Source organism: Pelodiscus sinensis, unplaced genomic scaffold (assembly GCF_049634645.1).
Source record: "Pelodiscus sinensis isolate JC-2024 unplaced genomic scaffold, ASM4963464v1 ctg81, whole genome shotgun sequence".
In the NCBI taxonomy this organism is placed as follows: Eukaryota; Metazoa; Chordata; order Testudines; family Trionychidae; genus Pelodiscus; species Pelodiscus sinensis.
Window position 1 is genome coordinate 290,656 of NW_027465987.1, and position 20,407 is coordinate 311,062.

At 45.5% G+C, this 20,407-nt stretch overlaps 1 protein-coding gene across 1 annotated transcript in view; it reads left to right on the plus strand.

The window, feature by feature from the left end:
- Positions 1-16,518, plus strand: part of LOC102445996 (protein-glutamine gamma-glutamyltransferase 6) — a 32,720-nt gene extending 16,202 nt beyond the window's left edge. Inside the window, exons 5-14 of the mRNA XM_006111067.4 lie at positions 1,415-1,533; positions 5,086-5,214; positions 5,373-5,553; positions 6,029-6,164; positions 9,486-9,589; positions 9,680-9,922; positions 12,647-12,952; positions 13,844-14,007; positions 14,954-15,078; positions 16,365-16,518. Of these exons, the coding sequence (XP_006111129.2) occupies positions 1,415-1,533; positions 5,086-5,214; positions 5,373-5,553; positions 6,029-6,164; positions 9,486-9,589; positions 9,680-9,922; positions 12,647-12,952; positions 13,844-14,007; positions 14,954-15,078; positions 16,365-16,518 (1,661 nt within the window). The remainder of the gene's footprint in view (positions 1-1,414; positions 1,534-5,085; positions 5,215-5,372; positions 5,554-6,028; positions 6,165-9,485; positions 9,590-9,679; positions 9,923-12,646; positions 12,953-13,843; positions 14,008-14,953; positions 15,079-16,364) is intronic.
- The last annotated feature ends 3,889 nt before the right edge of the window (positions 16,519-20,407 follow it).

Here is a 20,407-nt window from a genome sequence, read left to right on the forward strand (position 1 = left end):
ATTCAAAAGTCATAAGTCAATTCCTTCCTCTCAAAACCCATGAAATTTCTTTACTCATGAGATCTTTAGAATAGCAATTTAAATATATATATATATTTGCATTCTAAAATTAGTACCCTTAGGGAGCCATATTTTAAAGCTTTTTCTTTGCAACCATGAGGCCTAAGAAGTTATTTAAAAAAAACAGAAAGCTTAGATTTTCATATGATTACAGGAATCCAGAAGCTTTAAGAAAAAGTACCCAATCTCAAGAGCTGGCTACACATGTGTACCACTTAGCTGAGGGGAACTCATAAGAGGCTACAAACCCATGAAAAGCAAAAACAACAAAGGAGAGTGACCTCAGAGTGGTAGGCAAGGGTATAACCAAGAAGCAGTGAAGTGAAATTAACAGAGGGAATATTCAGGCCTGGTCTACACCAAAAACAAGGAGTCCTGTGATACCATGAAGACTAATAGATTTATTAGGGCATAAGCTTGCCGGTAAACCCATATTCAGATGACTAGATGTAACAATCAGATGTATTCCTTGCATTAGTAGATCCACTAACTCAGAAAAGCCAAAAAACAACCCTGACTTCGGCTGAAATTTATCGTATGTTGTTGCCAGAAAGGCCTAGAACTCACAAAATACTGGGTTACATCAAGGGAATAAAAAAAGGTTTAGGTGGCTTTGAGCTTATTGAATTAATTTAGAATGTGCCCTCCTGAAAGCACTGGAACTGTATCTAAGATTTCTACTCTATTTATACAGCTGCCTAAGGTAGTTTTTAACCACATACTTGCTAGGTGATATAAAAAAAATAAGAAATGTGCCTGTTAAGCAAAATATGTTATGATATTTGAATAGCAAGTTATAAACTATAAGAAAGAAAGAAAGAAAGAAAGAAAGAAAGAAAGAAAGAAAGAAAGAAAGAAAGAAAGAAAGAAAGAAAGAAAGAAAGAAAGAAAGAAAGAAAGAAAGAAAGAAAGCTTTGCATAGTTTGGCTAAGAGAAAGAATGGAAAATTACTCTCAAAAGAGCTTCATGCTGCCAAGATTGGAACAGTATGGAAGGAACACGTATCTTGCAGGTTTACAGGAAATAATCACAAATGTGACATTAACATATGACTGGATAATGCAAATATGTAATCAACTGTAAAATATAAGGGGCAAGAAAACATTGTAAACAAGCAAGATTGAAACTCCAGGATCGAGAGAAAGTTGGAACATAAATGAGCTGCAACCTCTCTCACTGTACTGGGTAAAATATTAACCCTTTTTGTAGGGAGTGATGATAAATCTCTGCTGTATAATCATTCATTCATAAATTAATTGAACGTGTTCATCTGATGACTCAATAAGATAAAAGGAATCCTCTTACAGCATCCTCGATTATAGGTGCAACAGCACATCTAACTTTGAGCTTTCAGGTGATGATGTCTACGTAGCGAATGAAGATGCACGACAGGAATACGTTCTGGATGAAAATGGACTGATCTTTATTGGAAATGCAAACCATATTGAAGCTAGAGGATGGTACTATGGGCAGGTAAGAACCTAAGAACAGCCACATTGGGTCAGAACAATAGCCCATTTAGCCCAGTGTCCTCTCATCTGACAGCAGCCAATGTCTGATGCATCGAAGGGAACGAACAGAATAGGACAATCTTTAAGAAATCCGATCGTGTGTGTCCAGTCCCAGCACCTGGCAGTCAGAAGCTTAGGAATGCCAAACTAAGCATGAAGTTGCATCCCTGACCATCGTGCCAAATGGCCCTAATTCTGTTCTGAACTCTGTTACACTTTTAGGCTTCACACCCCACGTGGGAATGAGTTCCAAATGCTGACTGTGTATTGTGTGAAGAAATACTTCCTTTCCTTCGCTTTAAACCCGCTGCCTATTAATTTCATCGGGCAACAGCTAGTACTTGTGTTATGTTAAGGGGGGTAAACAGGACTTCTTTGTATTTGGTCTCCACATAGTCAGGATTTTATAGACCATCCTATTTCTCCCCATCATCTCTCTTCTAAACTGAAGAGTCCCGGTCTTCTCAATCTCTCCTCATATGGAAGCTGTTCCCTGCCCTTACGTTTGTGTCCTTCTCTTTTCCGGTTCTAATTTATCTTTTTGGAGATGGGGCAACAAGAACTGCATGCAGTCTTAACTGTGCAAGCATAACATTGATTCATACAGTAGCTTTACTGTATTTGCTGTTTTATTGCTTATCCCTTTCCTACAGGTGCTCGCTTCTTTGACCACCCCGACATTTTCAGAGAGCTCCAAAATCTCTTTGTTGGGTCATAATAGCTAATTTAGATCCCGTCAGTTTGTATTATGGTTCCCAATATACCTTGCTTTGCAACTATCAACATTGAATTTCATCTGCCATTTTGTTGCCCAGTCACCTAATTTTGAGAGATCCCTTTACAGTCTCCTTTGGATTTAACTATTTTGAGTATTTTTGTATCAGCTGCAGGATCTCCTTTGGAGCCTTTTTTACAAACTGGAATGGCATTAGCTACCCTAGGCAATGTGTGGGGAACATGAAGGGCACATGTCCTTCCCAACACCACAGGCAAGCCAGGCAAGGGACCAACCAGCAGCCGGCAGGACCAGAGCCTCGGGAAGGGAGGTGTGGTCCCCCCCACACACTCACTGGCAGGGCAGGGCAACCGCAGCAACATAGCCCCAGTTCACTTGGGTGCACCGCGCGGGGGAAGGGAGGGACTGTACCCACACTCACCAGCAGGAAGTGGAATGATGCAGCTGCAGGAGCAGAGAAAGGGACCCCACTGCTCCACTTCCCCTGTCGCTGCCAGAGACTGCGGGATGCAAGATCACTCCCCCACAGCTAGTCTCCTGGGTCACATCACTCGGGGAAGAGGCAGGGGTGGAACAAGGATGGGGAAGAAGAGAGGAGAGGAGAGGGGAAGGGCGAAGCAGGGGTGGAGAGAGGTGGCTGCTGGGGCAGAGGCAGTCGTCTCGACCCTTCCCTGGGGTGGAGGGGAGGTCATGGGGTCAGTGCCCCCCATCAGCTATAATCCAATCATGCAGTACAGAAGCAGATTCAAGGGATAGGTTACATAACACAGAGTAGTTCTGCAGGTTTAAAAGCTATAGGCAATTCATTTGAGAACCCAGGTCTTACCCCACCTTTGATCTCATGTACTCTTATGCACATTTGACTCTTTGGGGCATGCATGAGGGGAGTAGTATGAAGGGAGTTAGCATGTTTATTTAGAGGTTTGGAGTTTTTTGTCTCCAAGGTGTGACGGACCAGGCCGTGTCTGGGCACAGCTAAGGGCGTCCGCTCAGGGCGAATTGCTCAAATCCGGGGTTCCTTACAGCCCCCGACTGGCGACCTCTCCACACAGGCCACGAACCAGTCTCACAGAGCGCTTCAGCTGCCTGCCTGAAGCCTCCCGAGCAAAACCCCTCCGACACCCCAGCAATATCCGTGCCCCAGATGGCCCCGGGCCTATACACAGGTGGGGGGTCCTAGCACCCAATCCCACCTACCCCGAACAAGTCCTGTCTGGTTCCAAGAAACCAGCCACAGATCCCTGGTCAATTTACCCTCTGGATCTTACCCACAAATCACGCTGGGCCAATCCTTTAGAATCTAAAACTAAAGGTTTATTAACACAAGAAAGAAAAGCATGAGAGTAAGGTTATTAAAGTACAGTACATTACATGCACCGAATCTCCCAGTTCTCGATGCAGGCTCTAGCAGAGATGTTGCAGCTGCTGGTTTAAAAGTTCTTATTGCACATCCTGAGATCAGGATGGGTTCACAGGTCTTCCGGGCTCTTCAATCCCTGCAGTGCTGCCTCTGGGATGAAGTGCTGAGCTGAGAACAAAATGGCATCGACTACATGGCCTCTTTATACTCCTTCCTGGCCTCTTCTTGTATGCAGCAAGTCACCTGGTCAGAGGCCAATCTCTGTTTCCTGCTGGCTGCCCTCAGGTGACACATCCCATTCTTTGGGTGTGTCCATAGCCTATTGAGAGTCATTGTTCCACAGGGCTTTGCTACTCAGCCTGTCCATAGCCATGCTTAACCACATTCAGAGAAATATTCAGCTTCCACACAGATTACAGATTCCTACCTACACACACAGACATTAAACACTCACATAAATAGCGTACATAAGATCAACAAACAACAATCTCCCATTCAACACCCCACATGGCTCCCCCCATACCAATTTCTGCAGCGATCTGGCTGCTTCCCTCCAATTCAGCAACGTGACACAAGGATAGTTGTTTTGGCCATAATTTTACGTACAACAATTCTGTTCAGGGTAGCTATTAAGGAGGCCAAAGGAGCCCCAACCCAGCATTAATGAGTCTGCTCAGCATCATGACCAGGCAGAAACGATGCCTGAAAAAGAGGTAAAAACCTCAGCAGCAAACAGAGTAGTTCATTTACCCAAATCTCCTTAAGACATCCATTCTTTGCTGACTGCATCCCTCCCTCCTTCACTCACGCCAGCAGGATGAGAAAGGGATGTAGTGGACATCAGCTGATGCAGAGGAAGCCAGTGTGCTGGGGGATTACCCTGGCATTCATTGCAAAGTTTAGAACTATGAGTAGCCTTCTTAGAACAATAACATCGCCCTCCCTACAGAAAACCACAAAGGTGCTTGCAAGAAGCGATTGGTCTTCCTAACATTTTGTTACTTTCACTTATCAACTTATCTCCTTAGTTTGTAAGGTCTTTGAGGCAAGGACATTCTCTATGTTACATGTTTAGGTAGTGATCCAGATCTAGAGCTGTTAGGATTTGCCATAATACAAATCTAAACAGTGCCAGCCTTGTTTAAATTTCCTTTGAATCAACGCAGTTCTCTGTACCAGCTCATCCCTAGCGTCACTCTATTAGTTACAAAGACATATGTGGCTTATTTTGATTATACCAAACTACTGCAGTTTGTATCCTCTTACTCAGCCAGCAACTCACATGGTTTTGTGGATGTATAGTCCCAATACATCTTTGTGTTGGCATTTTTCAGAAAGAGGAAGTTGCTCAACATTTAAAATGTTGAGTTGTTTGAAGAATTATTTCTTTTACAAGACTTTGTCTCTTCTCGTTACAGTTTCAAGCTGACATTATAAATATCTGTCTTACCCTGCTGGATATGAGCCTGTACTATAATCAGAACCCAGGCACTGATGTGTCCCGCCGAGGAGACCCTAAATACGTGGGTCGGGTGATCAGTTCCATGGTAAAGAATGGGTTATTTTCTCTTGCTTTCAAATACATCAACCACCAAAAAGCATTAGCTGCAAAGTGGAACTTAGCAAAGTCCAACAGGACCCTCTGGGTCTGAACAATGTGGCTGTGACTCCTCCTTTTGTTAATTCTGTCTCTCTCGTATTTTAGATCAACGGGAATGACAATGATAATGGAGTGTTGGAGGGAAGCTGGAATGACCATTTTGCTGAGCATGAAAACCCATCCAGATGGAATGGGAGTGTGGTGATCCTCCGCAAGTGGTGTCAAGAGAATTACAAGCCTGTCCAGTATGGCCAGTGCTGGGTTTTCGCAGGCGTGATGTGCACAGGTACAGCTTACATCAACTAATTCTATTGACATGGAATCTGTGGCCTCCACCACTGCACAAGGATCTGTGTACATTGTAAGCTGGAGTTAACGTGCCAGCTCTGGTCAAGTGAGTGTGTTAAAAATAGGTGAGCCCTGGCCGTGCAAGCATTAGGAAGGGGCTAGCCACCTTCAGTACAATCCCATCTGAGACTCAAGGACTCAAGGTACGTACTTCAGGCACGTAGCTCCTGACACCATCTCATCTACACGTCTTTTGGCACATTTGATCAGAGCACGGGTATGCCGCGAGCTGCCATTCACACCTTCTAGCTCCAGTGCAGAAATACCCTACAAAACACCAAATGGCTCATTCTAGGCTAGGAAACAGTGTTCAAGTGGCAGCTAGTCAAACTGGTCAGTCTGGAGTGGCTGAGAAATGTTTAAACATTTGCAATAGGACTGCTGGAGCATTGCTGTATATTTTTGTGTTTCAGTCCTGAGATGTTTGGGAATTCCAACACGTTTGATTACAAACTTCAATTCTGCCCATGATGCGGATGGAAACCTGAGTATTGATAAATACTATGACAGTGCTGGACGGAGCCTTAACATCAGCAGAGACTCCTCATGGTAAATAGAAAAGCTTCTGCCTCTCAGGAGTCCTGTGGCACCTTATAGAGACTATCCGAAGTGTTGGCGCATAAGCTTTCGTGGGCAAAGACCCACTTCGTCAGATGCTCCAGCACTTCGGTTAGTCTCTAAGGTGCCACAGGACTCCGCGCCGCTTTTGCAGATTCAGACTAACACGGCTCCCCCTCTGCTATTCTGCATCTCAGCAACATCCAGGGATAGAGCATCAGTTACCATAAAAGCAACACCAGTTCGGTCTTTGCACTAGTAAACCCAGCACTGCAGCAGCAGCCTCTCATCTTATTAAGGCTGGCTCCTGTAGCTAGTCTCCCACCCCCACCCCCACCCGCCGCTCTCTTCCCCTCCCCATGGGCTGTGCCCAGCTGCCACTCACCAGGCTGGAGGACTCAAGAAGAGCTGCGAGTAGCCACACTCCCAGCCTGAAAAGAGTGACCCCTTCTCCTTCACCCACTGCTTTTCCTGACTCCTCCAGCCAGCAGGCTCACGCCACTCACCACTGCCAATGCCTCCTGCCTGCTCCCCTGAGGCTGCAGGTGATACTCCAACCTTCCCATTCTGCCCCTGCAGCCCTCCTCCAGCGAGAGGGGCCAGGCCCTCCCTGCAAAGTGTCTCCTCCACAGGAGGTGTGTGCAGATGCTGGGCTGCACTGGGCACCAGCATTGCTAAGGGAAGCCTTGCTTGGGTCTTTTCCTGTAGATGGGTGAGACGGACCGGGCCGTGTCTAGGCACAGCTGAGGGCGTCCGCTCAGGGCGAATTGCTCAAATCCGGGGCTCCTTACAGCCCCCAGACTGGTGACCTCTCCTAACAGGCCACAAACCAGTCCCACAGAGCGCTTCAGCTGCCTGCCTGAAGCCTCCCGAGCAAAACCCCTCCGACACCCCAGCAATATCCGTGCCCCAGATGGCCCCGGGCCTCATATACCAGTTGGGGGTCTTAGAACCCAATCCCACCTACCCCGAACAAGTCCTGTCCGGTTCCAAGAAACCAGCCACAGATCCCTGGTCAATTTACCCTCTGGACCTTACCCACAAATCATGCTGGGCCAATCCTTTAGCATCTAACAACTAAAGGTTTATTATTACAATAAAGAAAAGCATGAGAGTAAGGTTGTTAAAGGATAGTACATTACATGCACCGAATCTCCCAGTTCTCGATGCAGGCTCTAGCAGAGATGTTACAGCTGCTGGCTTAAAAGTCCTTGTTGCGCATCCTAGGATCAGGATGGGTCCACAGTTCTTCCTGGCTCTTCGATCCCTGCAGTGCTGCCTCTGGGATGAAGGGCTGAGCTGAGTACCAAGATGGACTCGACCACATGGCATCTTTATACCTCCTTCCTGGTCTCTTCTTGGCTGCAGCAGGTCACCTGGCCAGCGGCCTATCCCTGTGTTCCCTGCTGGCAGCCCTCAGGTGTCCGCCCTCATTCTGTGTGTCCTTGGCCCATTGAGTGCCATTGTCCCACAGGGCCTCGCTAATTAGCATGTCCATAGGCCAGGCTCTGCCCAATGCTAAACCACATGCAGAGAAATATTCAGTATCTACACAGATTACAGATTCCTAACTCCACACACAGACATTCTACAGTCACATGACTAGTGTACATAGGATTAGCAGACAGCGAGCTTCTGTTCAACACCCCACATGGCCCCTTTTATACCATTTTTGGGGCCAACACCCCCACCCATGGGTGCAGCAGTGATCTGGCTGCTTCCCTCAAATTCAGTAACGTGACAATGGGTGATCAAAGTTTATTGACCAGCCTTAAAATTAGACTTTCCCCATGTGGGAAAAAACACAAAAACCAGTCCAGAAACAACTGTCTTCCAGCCCTCCACAGATCCAGTAGTTCAGGCATGTAACTAAAATACCAGCTTGTACCCAGCACTGCCATTAGCTAAGTGTTCAAAAATATGGGTCAAGGCCCAAAAAGCTTAATAATCATGTTGTGTTGTTGACTTTAAAAGTACATTTTTGTATTCTTTTGAAACTGTCTTGTGGTTTCTGAGCCTTTAGATGACTCCCTTCATGTTAGCCAGGTTTTCTCTCTCTTTTTTTTAAATGAAAGTGGAGATTCCCAAGATTCTCTCAATCACTTCACTCTGTCACTTGGGGCTTTAAGAAAAGCCCAGCTATCACAAGACTCACAAAGTTGCGAGACTTGGCAGCACTGTGTAGTTTCTTGGCTTAATTCTTGTACCAGGAGTCCATTTATTGATGGAAGGCATAATTCCATAGTCTTTTGGCCTCAATCAGTAGTCAGTCCTTTTTCTTCACCAGGGCTCATTGGTTACCCTGATAATACAGGATTGAAGGGGACTGGAGTCTTCCTTTTTTCCTTCCCTTGTGAAAGCCACCATCTTAAGGCCCCAGGACAAAATTAAAATTGGAAAAGATACATAGAAGGGCAGCAAAAATGATCGGGGTATGAAACAGCTTCCACCTGATTAAAAAGACTGAAAGACTGTTCAGTTTGGAAAACACATTTAACCAGAGGGGATAGGACAGAAGCCTATCAAATCATGAATGGTCAGGAGAAAGTGAATAGGAAGTGACATTTACTCCTTCAAACAACACAAGAACCATGGGTGAAATTAATAGGTAGCAGATATAAAAAACAAACAAAAGTACTTTTTACATCATGCATAGTCAACCCATGGAATTCATTGCCAGCGGAGGTTGTGAGGGCTAAAACTAGAACTCTTCAAAAATAATTAGATAAGTTCAATGAGAATAGGTCCAACACTGGCTATTAGCATCCCTGAGCCTCTGACTGCCAAAAGCTCAGAGTGAGTGGATGGCAGGGGATGGATCACTTCATTTCCTCCTCTGAAGCACCTGCCACTGCACTGCCAGAAGACACGACAAAAAGCCACATAACCCAGTGAGAGCTTTCTTATAGTCTATGTGCTTAATATTGCCACTGAGCAGCCACGCCCCTGCCTATGGTATATTGCCTCTAGTCTTCCTTTTTTGCTCTCACTCCTTTTACGGTCCTTTTTATGACCTGTCTCCCACAGACTGCAGCCCCGTTTCTGAGCTCAGCGTCTCTCACTCTTCTGACAGCCACTTCCCCAGATGTCACCTTCTAGTTCTGCAGGTGCCTCCTCCCTGCAGGTTTCCCTTACAGCCCCTCCAGGGCCAAGGTTTATAGAGCTTCCTCAATTGGGAGCCACCTTCCAGGTTATCCTTCCACCTGGAGACACCCTAGCTGAGCCACAGATGCCTTCCTATATAGTTCTAGATTGATGGGCTGGATGTCTGCCCTTCTTTTGAACCACGCCTCTGATCATTCTCACCTACAGGGATTATCATGTCTGGAACGAAGTTTGGTTCATTCGAAGAGATTTGGGAACATCATACAGTGGATGGCAGGTTCTAGATTCAACTCCGCAAGAGCAAAGCAAAGGTAACAGATAAAGTTCTTTTTATGAGATCATTTCCCTTTGCTGAGACTTCAAGTGCCTAAAATGCTTGCTGCTTTTTCTTCATGCCGTAGGGATATTTCAGTGTGGTCCTGCTTCAGTCAGAGCCATCAAAGAAGGTGATGTAGACTTGGATTATGACACTCTATTTGTGTTTACGGAGGTGAACGCCGACTGCAACCAATGGATTATCTACAAAGATGGAACTAGGAAAAAAGTGTATTGTGACACTGAGAGAATTGGCAAAGCCATCAGCACTAAAGCTGTGGGCAGTAATTCTCGTGTGGACGTGACTAACAATTATAAATATCCAGAAGGTAAAAGAAACTCACACTATTAGTTTCCTCTTGGGGTTCTCAGCATTGGAGGGTTAGGACTGATTCCATATTTTGGTTTCATCACTTCTCTGCTTCATTTGGAACAATATTTCTGGCTATACTGTTTTCAGTCTCTTAAAAAACAATGGGTACCCCATTGTTGGTGTTGTGCGCTGGATAGAAACTTTAGCAGGAAGTGCACTGACCAATATTCTACAATATACAGATTCATAGAGTTGATAGGTACATTTTGCTACCCAGAGCAAACCTGCAGTTAAAATCACCTGAAAGAGTCAAATGACTGTAGAAGAACCACTAAAATCTTTGAAACTGAGTCCCACCTGCACCACCAGCTACACAGAACACTGCAGACTTCAGTGCCACCAAGGCACTGGCTTTCTCAAGGTCTTACTCATGCTGTTATCTATGACAGGAAGCGGATCCTTGCATGCAGCCATGCGCACTAGATAGGTTCTGAAATTCTGAGCATTCCCCTGGAACATCACTCTGCTCGGTCATTAATTCTACTTTACAAATAGGCCAGTTCCATGGTCTCTTCTCCAATGAGCAAAGCTTAACACGTTAACACCTGTGACATGAGGAGATTCAGGTGGCTAAATACTCATCTCAGTTCCTGCATCGTCCTCCTACCTCATACATTCACCAGATCCTCCCCACCAGCCCCTTTCTCCCTTTCCTCAGCAGAAAGATATCACCATCCCCCCAAAGCAAAAAGACCCCACTGTGCTCTACTTAGCAGAGGAAGGATTCACTCCTTCTCCTCGCCTGCCAACCTCTAGCCACTGGCTCATTTACCACCCTGACTCCCAGCCACTTCAGTGTGTAATCACTCTTGGCTGCCCCATCTCCCCTTTGTGGTCCTGGCCTGATAGATGGGCAGAGAAGTAGTAGTGGTGTCAGGTTGTATTTATTCGTATTTTAACATCCCCAGTCCCCCACAAAACACTGTCTTCTAATTGTAGCCTAGCCAGTCTGCGTAGCCAATGTTCCCACCACTCTTACCCTGATGCTCCCTCCAAATGTTTGTTGCACCAGCTTGTTTCAAGTGTTTGTACAGCACAGTCGGGGGGCCAGATCCTGACTGAGGCCTCTGGGCACTACTATAATAGACAAACAATAACAGCACAGGCAGGGCACCAGCACAAATTGTCCCCAGGGAAGAGATGGAGTCAAATCTTCTCTAGACAAGAGTCCCAGCCTTTCTGTGCTCCATACTGCTGTGAGCCTCCTAGACTACTAGCAGTAACAACCCCTCAGAAAACAGTCAAATATTTTCATCCAAGGAACTACTCAGATTTTTAAGGGTTAAAACTGTATTAAACTAAATGGAAACAGGTTTAAAATCTGAGCGTGTGACTTCATCCCCCACATAGCTTGTATGATAAATGTTGTAATTTGTCTGCATGTCGTTCCTGGAATACTATGATTCCAGGCCATCCTAACTAAAGCCCAAGATACCTTCCAAAAAACTTGGACTTATAAAGAAACAACTTAAAGCGGGGATTTTCTTCCCTGCAGCTGACTTCCATTTCAGCAAACTGATTGGGGGGGAGGTTGCGCGACTTAAGAGTGGGCAATGGGAGGACTTATAACTCATCAGTTCCTACAAGCATCAGCAACTTTGTTGTGAAATGAATGTATACTGAGGCGACTTATAGCGAGGACGCCCTGTATTAGCTTATCTGTCATGACATGTAGTTCAATTTGTACCTGACAAGCCATGTACAGTAAAACTCCAGTTGTCCAGCATCCAGTGGTCCGGCACTCCTGATAATGCAGCACCACCTGGAACCCAGAACAATAGGAGCTGTTCTGCCCCGGACTTCCCCGAGTCAGCCGCTGGTCAGTTTCAGCAGCGGCTGACTTGGGGACGCCTGGAGCAGAGCAGCTGGGGTGCTGCTGGGTTGGTCCCGCAGCACCACCACCCCAATCCCTCCCACCCCACCCCAGACCCCTCATAGCCCCCCCCTTCCAATAGTCCGGCATAGCTGATAATCCGGCACCCCCTGGGTCCTAAAGGTGCCAGATTATTGGAAGTTTACTGTACATAGGTTGACTATTCAGACTGGCAAGACATGCTGTGTAGAGCTTCCTGGCTTTTGGTTTGAAATGATGCTCATGCTAGAACATCAGTGACTTTCAGACACATTTTCTGAAGTGGCCATTGCTCCTGGGCACTTTGGGCTCGGAATACGAACTGTAAAACATCTGGGACCTGATTTCAAGAAACGCTCAGTGCCTAAAGCATGAACTGAAGATAGTGGGATCTGCAACTGCTCAGATTAAAACATTCTGAGTTGGAAACCTAAAATCAGAGCCCACTTTCTGGGAATTTTGCCCCAGATGTTTTTAAATGCACCGTGAATAGTGCAGGCATTTATTTTCAGCACAGCCTGCAGAGTTACAGAACAAAGTTTTATTGCATGCAGTAGTGAAAAACAGGAGACAACAGGAGCCCTATGGACTAGCAATTAGCAGGACGACAACATGTTTTATTTTAGTGACTGTTATAATTTCACTGTATCACAAATACTTAGATGTGCAAATCCCAGCTCCAAGGAACTACTCTATAAGAGGGATCTACTAGTACCTTGTGTGGCTCAGTAGTGCACAGAGAGTCTACAGTACCCCCCTTATAACCTTAGCCTTGGATCTGTGTAATGGAGTCACGGCCTGAAATGTACTTGCTTTCCTTTCAACCAGGCTCGCCTGAGGAAAGAGACGTGTATAAAAAGGCCATTGCCAAGGCACGTGGAGCAACGCTCACAGAAAGACTCTCTGAAGTACCTAATGAAACCATTAGGAAACCTGAGATTTCAGGGGTATTCAAGCTGGTTGAAACCCCTGTGTTTGGCAAAGATATCCATCTGAACTTAATTCTCACTAACCCGTCCACTGAAAATAAGCCTGTAAAGGTGAACATAAGTGCATCAACTATCCTGTACACAAGGAGAGCAGTGGCAGAGATCTTGCAAGAAGCCGTCTCTGTTGATCTTGGTTCTAAAGAAGGTAACTTCTCATATCATTGGACAATGAACAAACCCATGTTCTTAAACTGACAAATAACTAGTCACACTCAAATAGACAGGAGGAAGATTCACAAAATGTATATCTACGCCAGTCTTTCAGAATTGCCCAAGAACAATATTTGCTGATCCACCCATTACTAGGATGACTATATAGTAAAACAAAGTCTGACATCCATAAAGGAATTACTCTTTGTGGTGGACTAATGGGTAAGAAAAGGGCTGCAAGACTGGGCCGTGTTCTCCCCCTCTCTCTGTCAACAAGAGAATTTAATAGAGGGCGTACTTGCCGTAAAAACAAATTATGGTAGAGGAAAAGTTTCAGCAAAGCTCCATGTCTTCCTAACAAGGTTGGGGTTTATAAAACAAGTTCAAGACATACAGAACTTCTCCATCCTGGAGAGCTGCAGAGGGGAAAGCGATTTCTTTTTCCATACATAGCAGAAAAACTGTAAGGAGTGAGACAATGAGGAAGAGGATTGGGCTACTCTACAAGGGACCTCGTAATAATTGGACCAATCTTTTATTCATGGGTAAAATCTAGAAAAGGATATGGAGGAATAGACCCAATGTCTTGCCCAGCCAGTTGTCAGCGAACTAAGGACAGATATACAATAAAATGTACAGGGCCAAATTCTGCTTTCAGTTTCACCACTATATCCTCTATTGAAGGCAGTAAGATTAGACTGAAGCAAAGTAGAATTCATAGCAGATAGCAGAACTGTCTGCAGGCAAGAGACTTGCAGGAAGCCAAACATCCCTTCTCTATGCCATCCCATGAACACATACAACTGAGATGACTAGAGGCAGAGTCACCTGGGACAGCTGCGAAATTCCTGGAGTCTGATACTTTCCTAATATGTTTGCATTTTAGAGAAACGGATTCCATTAAAGATCTCTTATGCCCAATATGAAAACTCCCTTACTGATGACAGAAAGATCTTAGCGACTGCCTTGTGTGAAGTCATGCACTCGCAAGAAGTAAAGATATTGGTGGAGAAGACCATCACTTTAGAGACGCCGAACATCTTCATCAAGGTAAAGAGCTGTTTCCCTGCTGCCCAGAAATGGAAATTCTGGGTTCAAGTGTAAAGATTCAGACCTAGTTTCCCAAAAGCGGCTACTGAGTTATTGTTGCCCAGCTTGAAAAACCTTAAGATGTCAAGCTGCAAATGCAAAAATCAGAGGCTACTTTTGAAACTTTGCCTGGTCTCTCCATGTTTATTAGCACTTGCATTTTCTCTTCTGTAGTACAAATGGATCCAAACAAGTCACTTTCAAAGTCACGTGCCATCAGGTCATTTGTGCTGGATTAGTTATAATTTTTTCCGTTTGTACTTTAATTATTGTAAAGTGTTCTAGATATTCTCAAGTGATATCGCCCTGTCCTGAAATACACACTCGTGGCCTGAATTCACACTAACATTAGGATGATTTATACTGTTTTGCATCTTTAATCACTATCAAGAGCATGCTAAGTGCTCAGTGTACTACAGAAAGTCAGGTAGTAAACTAAAGAACATACCAATTTAATAAGAATAAACCTTAATAAGAATAATACCTTTCTCTGCCTAAGCTAAACTGCATAGTTATACCAGCTCAGCTTCACCCCCACCAACCCATTCTCAAGAGAGCATCTGACACTGCCTAAGTATCAGAGGGCTAACGGTGTTATTCTGTATCTGCAAAAACAAGAAGTCCTGTGGCAACTTAAAGATGTATTGGGTATAAGCTTTCATGGGCAAAGACCCACTTCATCAGATGCATCTGACAAAGTGTTTTGTTCTTCCCCAGGAAAGCTTATGCCCAAATCTGTTCGTCTTTAAGGTGCCACGGGGCTCCTGTTTGTTTTTGCTGACACCTCCTAAGCCATTTAATACCTTCACAAGTGAATGTCCTGCAAGGGGGAAGGAGAAGGCATAAGAACTGTGAATCACCGGAAATATTTCTCTTCCCATCCACCCTCCTCCCCCTGCCTCTTCAGATTCCTGCACAGGTTGTGGTGAACAAGCCTGTTACTGCAGAGATCTCGTATGCCAATCCTCTCCCTGAGCCTGTGAAGGACTGTGTGGTGTTCGTAAAACTGATGAATCAAGAGGTCAAGATAGAGTAAGTAAAAGGGGCACTGTCTGTCCACCGCTTTTGATAAGACTGACAGTGAGTTCTGAACGTGGTTTCTTGCACACAAGAATTAGAACACTTAACATTCATCCCATCTGCATTAGGCATTTGAACCTAAGCATTACACTGCAGATCTTAGGAGAGACACCTTCAGAACAATACCCAGATCCGCTGGATCTGTTCTTGGTGTGCCATCAGGTCTTTAGCATGGGACTTTGTGGTTTTCAGCCAGTCAGTTGGGAATCTTTAGTGCAACACACAAATCAGCAGTAAAACTTCTGGAGATTTCTCATTTTTAGGTGATATTTATAATTCTTGACTTTATGTTTTAAAAAGCTAAAGAAGAGCGTGGTGGGACCGGTGGATGAGGCTTCAGTGAGGCACCGGGAGCAGAGCTTTACATTTCTACTTTTAAATATGTGGGCACGACTAATACTGCATTGACGAGTCCAAGACAGCGTAGCCAGAGAAAAGCTTGCCACAGCTTTCTTCTTCCCAGCATAAGCAAGCAGAGTTGCACTGGATTCCCTTAAAATAAATAAATGTTGGGGAATGGGAAGCTGGAGGGGGGGAGATGCCTTTTCAAAACATGTGAGCAGAGTGCCCCATTAATAATGGTTTTGCTGGGCGTTGGTTTTTTGAGCTCTTCCGTGAGGAATCCAGAATCCTGGGTCTAAGAGCATGTTTTACCAGGAGCTGTCTGGCTTATGCTGCCTATGGGAACTATACAAATCCCTTCAATCCATAGGGTTTGGGGAAATGAAATAGCTCATAAGGTCCCTGGAAACCACTGCCTCTCAACTGCCAGTCCAGTTCATGGGAAAGAAAAAACCCACCCCTCTCTCATCTGTCTCTAGCCAATGATGATGATGTTGCCAGAAACGATGTCAGTAATGCAGATGCCTGGCAAATGAGGGGTCTTTAAAATAAGAGCTTTTGCCCATTCTGAGAACGCAAATCAATAATCTCAACTCTGGACAGTTGGCAACTATGCGTTGCATCCCAATGGAGATGTACAACAGCACACCATTTATCAAGCCAGGTGGTAACATGTTTCTTATTGTGTGCTAACCACACAGGAGCTTCGCGCCCCTGCTAACTCTCCAAAAACAAGATTTGCCTTTCAGTGCTCTTAACCCTCTCTTTGGAATGACATTCTGTAGGTGGCTTTGCTTTTCCTTTCAACTTTAGCTTCTTCCTTGGGCCTCTCTGGGATACAGAAGAGGAGAGCTTCCTATCTGAGCCTGAACTCACTGATGTTTCCTTGGTTTTAGTGTGGCAGACATGGCACCCAGGGAGCGATCACAGATTTACTTTGACTTCACACCCCACAGAAGTGGTGAGATCCAGCTGCAGGTGGACTTCTCTTGCGACAAGTTTTCCTTTGTTAAAGGGTTTGAAACCATTAACGTGGCCCTGGATCAGTGATTCATTGAAACAGCTGTAATGTCTCTGATTATGGGGCCAAGTCCCCATTTCTGCGCTAGCATGAAAACACATTTTCCTCTGCACAATCAGAATGATGACTAAGTGCATTTTCATTCTGAATGTCCTTGTGAAGTGCAAGGCAGGAAAATTCTCCCAATAAATAAAGAGGAAAATAGCTCATCTCTCTGCATTACAACAGGATGACTTCTCTTGCTTCCACATTTCCTTGTCTAATCTCAAATATTTCTATTTGTAGTTTGTTTGGGTTTGGGGTGGGGGTTTTTTGGCCCTCTACTCTGGACGCTTGTCCTACAACAAATGCAAAAACATACAGTATAAAAATGAATAGTTCTGTAGCACCTTAGAGATTAACAAATTATATACACACGTACGCACATTTCTACTTTTAAATATATGGGCACTACTAATATTACATTGTATTAGTACACACACACACACACACACACACACACACACACACACACACAGTAGGCACGTCAAGGGTTAGATGAATATACAATTAACTGATAAGCCTAGGTTTATCAGTTAATCCTGTCAACTACATGCACTCCCTGCCTTGCTGTCTCTATATCAGAGGCAGCAAGTGGGGGAGGAGGGGAGAAGAAACAGCCAGTGCCCATGAGAAGCCAGATTTGAAGCCAGCTGCCAGATGCGTCCTCCCCCCATCGCTCTGACTCCTGCCTCTCACAGAGGCAGTAGCATGGAGGGGGAGGGGGAGGGGGGCAGATGGGAGCCGATACACGTGGAGCCAGTTTTTAAGCTGATTTTCCACATATACCATCTCCATGGACCTGCCTGTCCCCAGCCCCCACTGATTCCTACAGAGACAGAGGGCTGGAGGAGAGGAGAGAGAGGCAGAAGACAGTGGGCAGGGGTGAGCCGGCTTAAAAGGGTTAAAAAAAGAACTAGATAGATACCTGGAGGTTAGGTCCATCACTGGCCATGAGCAAGGATGGGGAGGAATGGTGTCCCTGCCCTGTTTGTCTGGAGGTGGGTGACGGGAGGGATCCCATGAGGATTACCTGGTGTGATCCCTCCCTCTGGGGCATCTGGCATTGGCCACTTCGGCAGACAGAACACTGGGCTGGGTGGACCGTTTGTCTGACCCAGTGTGGCCGCTCTGATGTTCCAAGTCAACCAAGAAAGCATTTGAGTACAGACAACAAAGATGTCACCGCCATAAACTGAGGAATCTTGTGCATGTCCGTGTTGTGCTCATCACAGAGTAAAGCTGAGGGTTCACATTTGACATCATTTCGCTTTATGGCAGCATTCTGCAACCAACTCCAAGTGGCTTGCAGCGTAGAAACTAAAGTCTTGTATTTACAAGCAAACCCAGTGTTATTTTCCCACCCCCCATTTACATAAAGGGATCAGTGTGATAAAAGCAGCACACGGTACATAAAGGCCCCTAAAACATCAAATGCCTTTTGTTCATACCTTGCATAGTTACTTATGTATTTAAAAGTATTTTTACCCTGCCTCTCCATGTCAAATATTTGAGGTGTGCGCATGCGTGCGCACGTGCGCGCACACACACACACACACCCTGAAACAATGCCAGAAATGGCACCAGGTGAATGTCCTGGGGGAGGGAGTTCCATAGCCTGAGAGCAAAAGCTCAGAGGCCCTGCTCCACGTACACGTCAGCCTTATCGCCATAAACAGAAACACAGAGCAGGGCCTCTCCAGCTGACCTTAATCCCCAGGCAGCTTCATACAGGAGGAGATGGTCTTTCAGTACCCTGGTACCAACCCATGTAGGGCTTTATAGGTCATAACCAGGACCTTGAATTGTGCCTGGAAACATACCGGAAGCCAGTGCTGCTGCCGGAGTACTGCCATGATGTGCTCCGTAAAGCGAGTCTTAGTAAAAACTTGAGCAGCCTCATTCTGGACCAGTTGACGTTTCTGAAGACTCTAAGGCAGCTCCACATAGAGCACATTGCAGTAATCCAATCGGGATGTGACAAGGGCATGAATCACCGTGGCCAAGTCATGCTTATTCAGGAAGGGCTGCAGCTGGTGGATCAGCTGAAGCTGCCCAAAAGCACTCCCAGCTACTGAAGAAACCTGGTCCTCAAATGCTAGGAAAAGGTCCAGGCCGACTCCCTGTTCCTTGAAGGGGAATGCGACCCCGTCCAGAACAGGTAACGCACCACATGCCCCATCAGATGGCTTCCTGATCCACAGGACCTCCATCTTACCTGGATTCAGATTCAGCTTATTCAACATCATCCGGTCCATCAGCGCCTCCAGACACGGGCTCATATCAGTCGCTAGCACATGCAGATCCAATGTCACAGAGAAATAGAGTTGGGTGTCATCTGCATGTTGATGGCACTGTCTTCCAAATCGCCTTATGACCTCTCCCGGCAGTTTTGTGTAATGTTAAATAGCACAGGGGAAAGATGGGACCTTGTGGGTCCCTGTAGCACAATTATCATGGGATTGAGCAGCAGCCCCCCAGTTCCACCTTCTGAAAGTATCCCAACAGGTAAGACCAGAACCACTGCAAAATGATGCCTCTGATACCCAACTCCACCAGGCCCTCCAGAGGGATAGAATCATAGACTCATAGGACTGGAAGGGACCTCGAGAGGTCATCGAGTCCAGCCCCCCGCCCTCAAGGCAGGATCAAGCTCCGTCTACACCATCCCTGACAGATGTCTATCTAACCTGTTCTTAAATATCTCCAGAGAGGGAGATTCCACCACCTCCCTTGGCAATTTATTCCAATATTTGACCACCCTGACAGTTAGGAATTTTTTCCCAATGTCCAATCTAAACCTCCCCTGCTGCACTTTAAGCCCATTACTCCTTGTCCTGTCCTCAGAAACCAAGAGGAACAAATTTTCTCCTTCCTCCTTGTGACACCCTTTTAGATATTTGAAAACCGCTATCATGTCCCCCCTTAATCTTCTTTTTTCCAAACTAAACAAGCCCAGTTCATGAAGCCTGGCTTCATAGGTCATGTTCTCTAAACCTTTAATCATTCTTGTCGCTCTTCTCTGTACCCTTTCCAATTTCTCCACATCTTTCTTGAAATGTGGCGCCCAGAACTGGACACAGTACTCCAGCTGAGGCCTAACTAGTGCAGAGTAGAGCGGCAGAATGACTTCACGAGTTTTGCTCACAACACACCTGTTGATACAACCCAGAATCATATTTGCTTTTTTTGCAACAGCATCACACTGTTGACTCCTATTCAACTTGTGGTCCACTATGACCCCTAGATCCCTTTCCGCCATGCTCCTTCCCAGACACTCGCTTCCCATCTTGTATGTATGGAACTGATTGTTCCTTCCTAAGTGGAGCACTTTGCATTTCTCTTTATTAAACCTCATCCTGTTTACCTCTGACCATTTCTCTAACTTGCTAAGGTCATTTTGAATTATGTCCCTATCCTCCAAAGAAGTCGCAACCCCACCCAGTTTGGTATCATCTGCAAACTTAATAAGCGTACTCTCTATCCCAATACCTACATCATTGATGAAGATATTGAACAGTACAGGTCCCAAAACAGACCCTTGAGGAACTCCACTTGTTATCCCTTTCCAGCAGGATTTAGAACCGTTAACAACAACTCTCTGACTACGGTTATCCAGCCAATTATGCACCCACCTTATCGTGGCCCTATCTAAGTTATATTTGCCTAGTTTATCAATAAGAATATCATGCGAGACCGTATCAAATGCCTTACTAAAGTCTAGGTATATGACATCCACCGCTTCTCCCTTAGCCACAAGACTCGTTATCCTATCAAAGAAAGCTATCAGATTAGTTTGGCATGACTTATTCTTCACAAACCCATACTGGCTATTCCCTATCACTTTATTACCTTCCAAGTGTTTGCATATGATTTCCT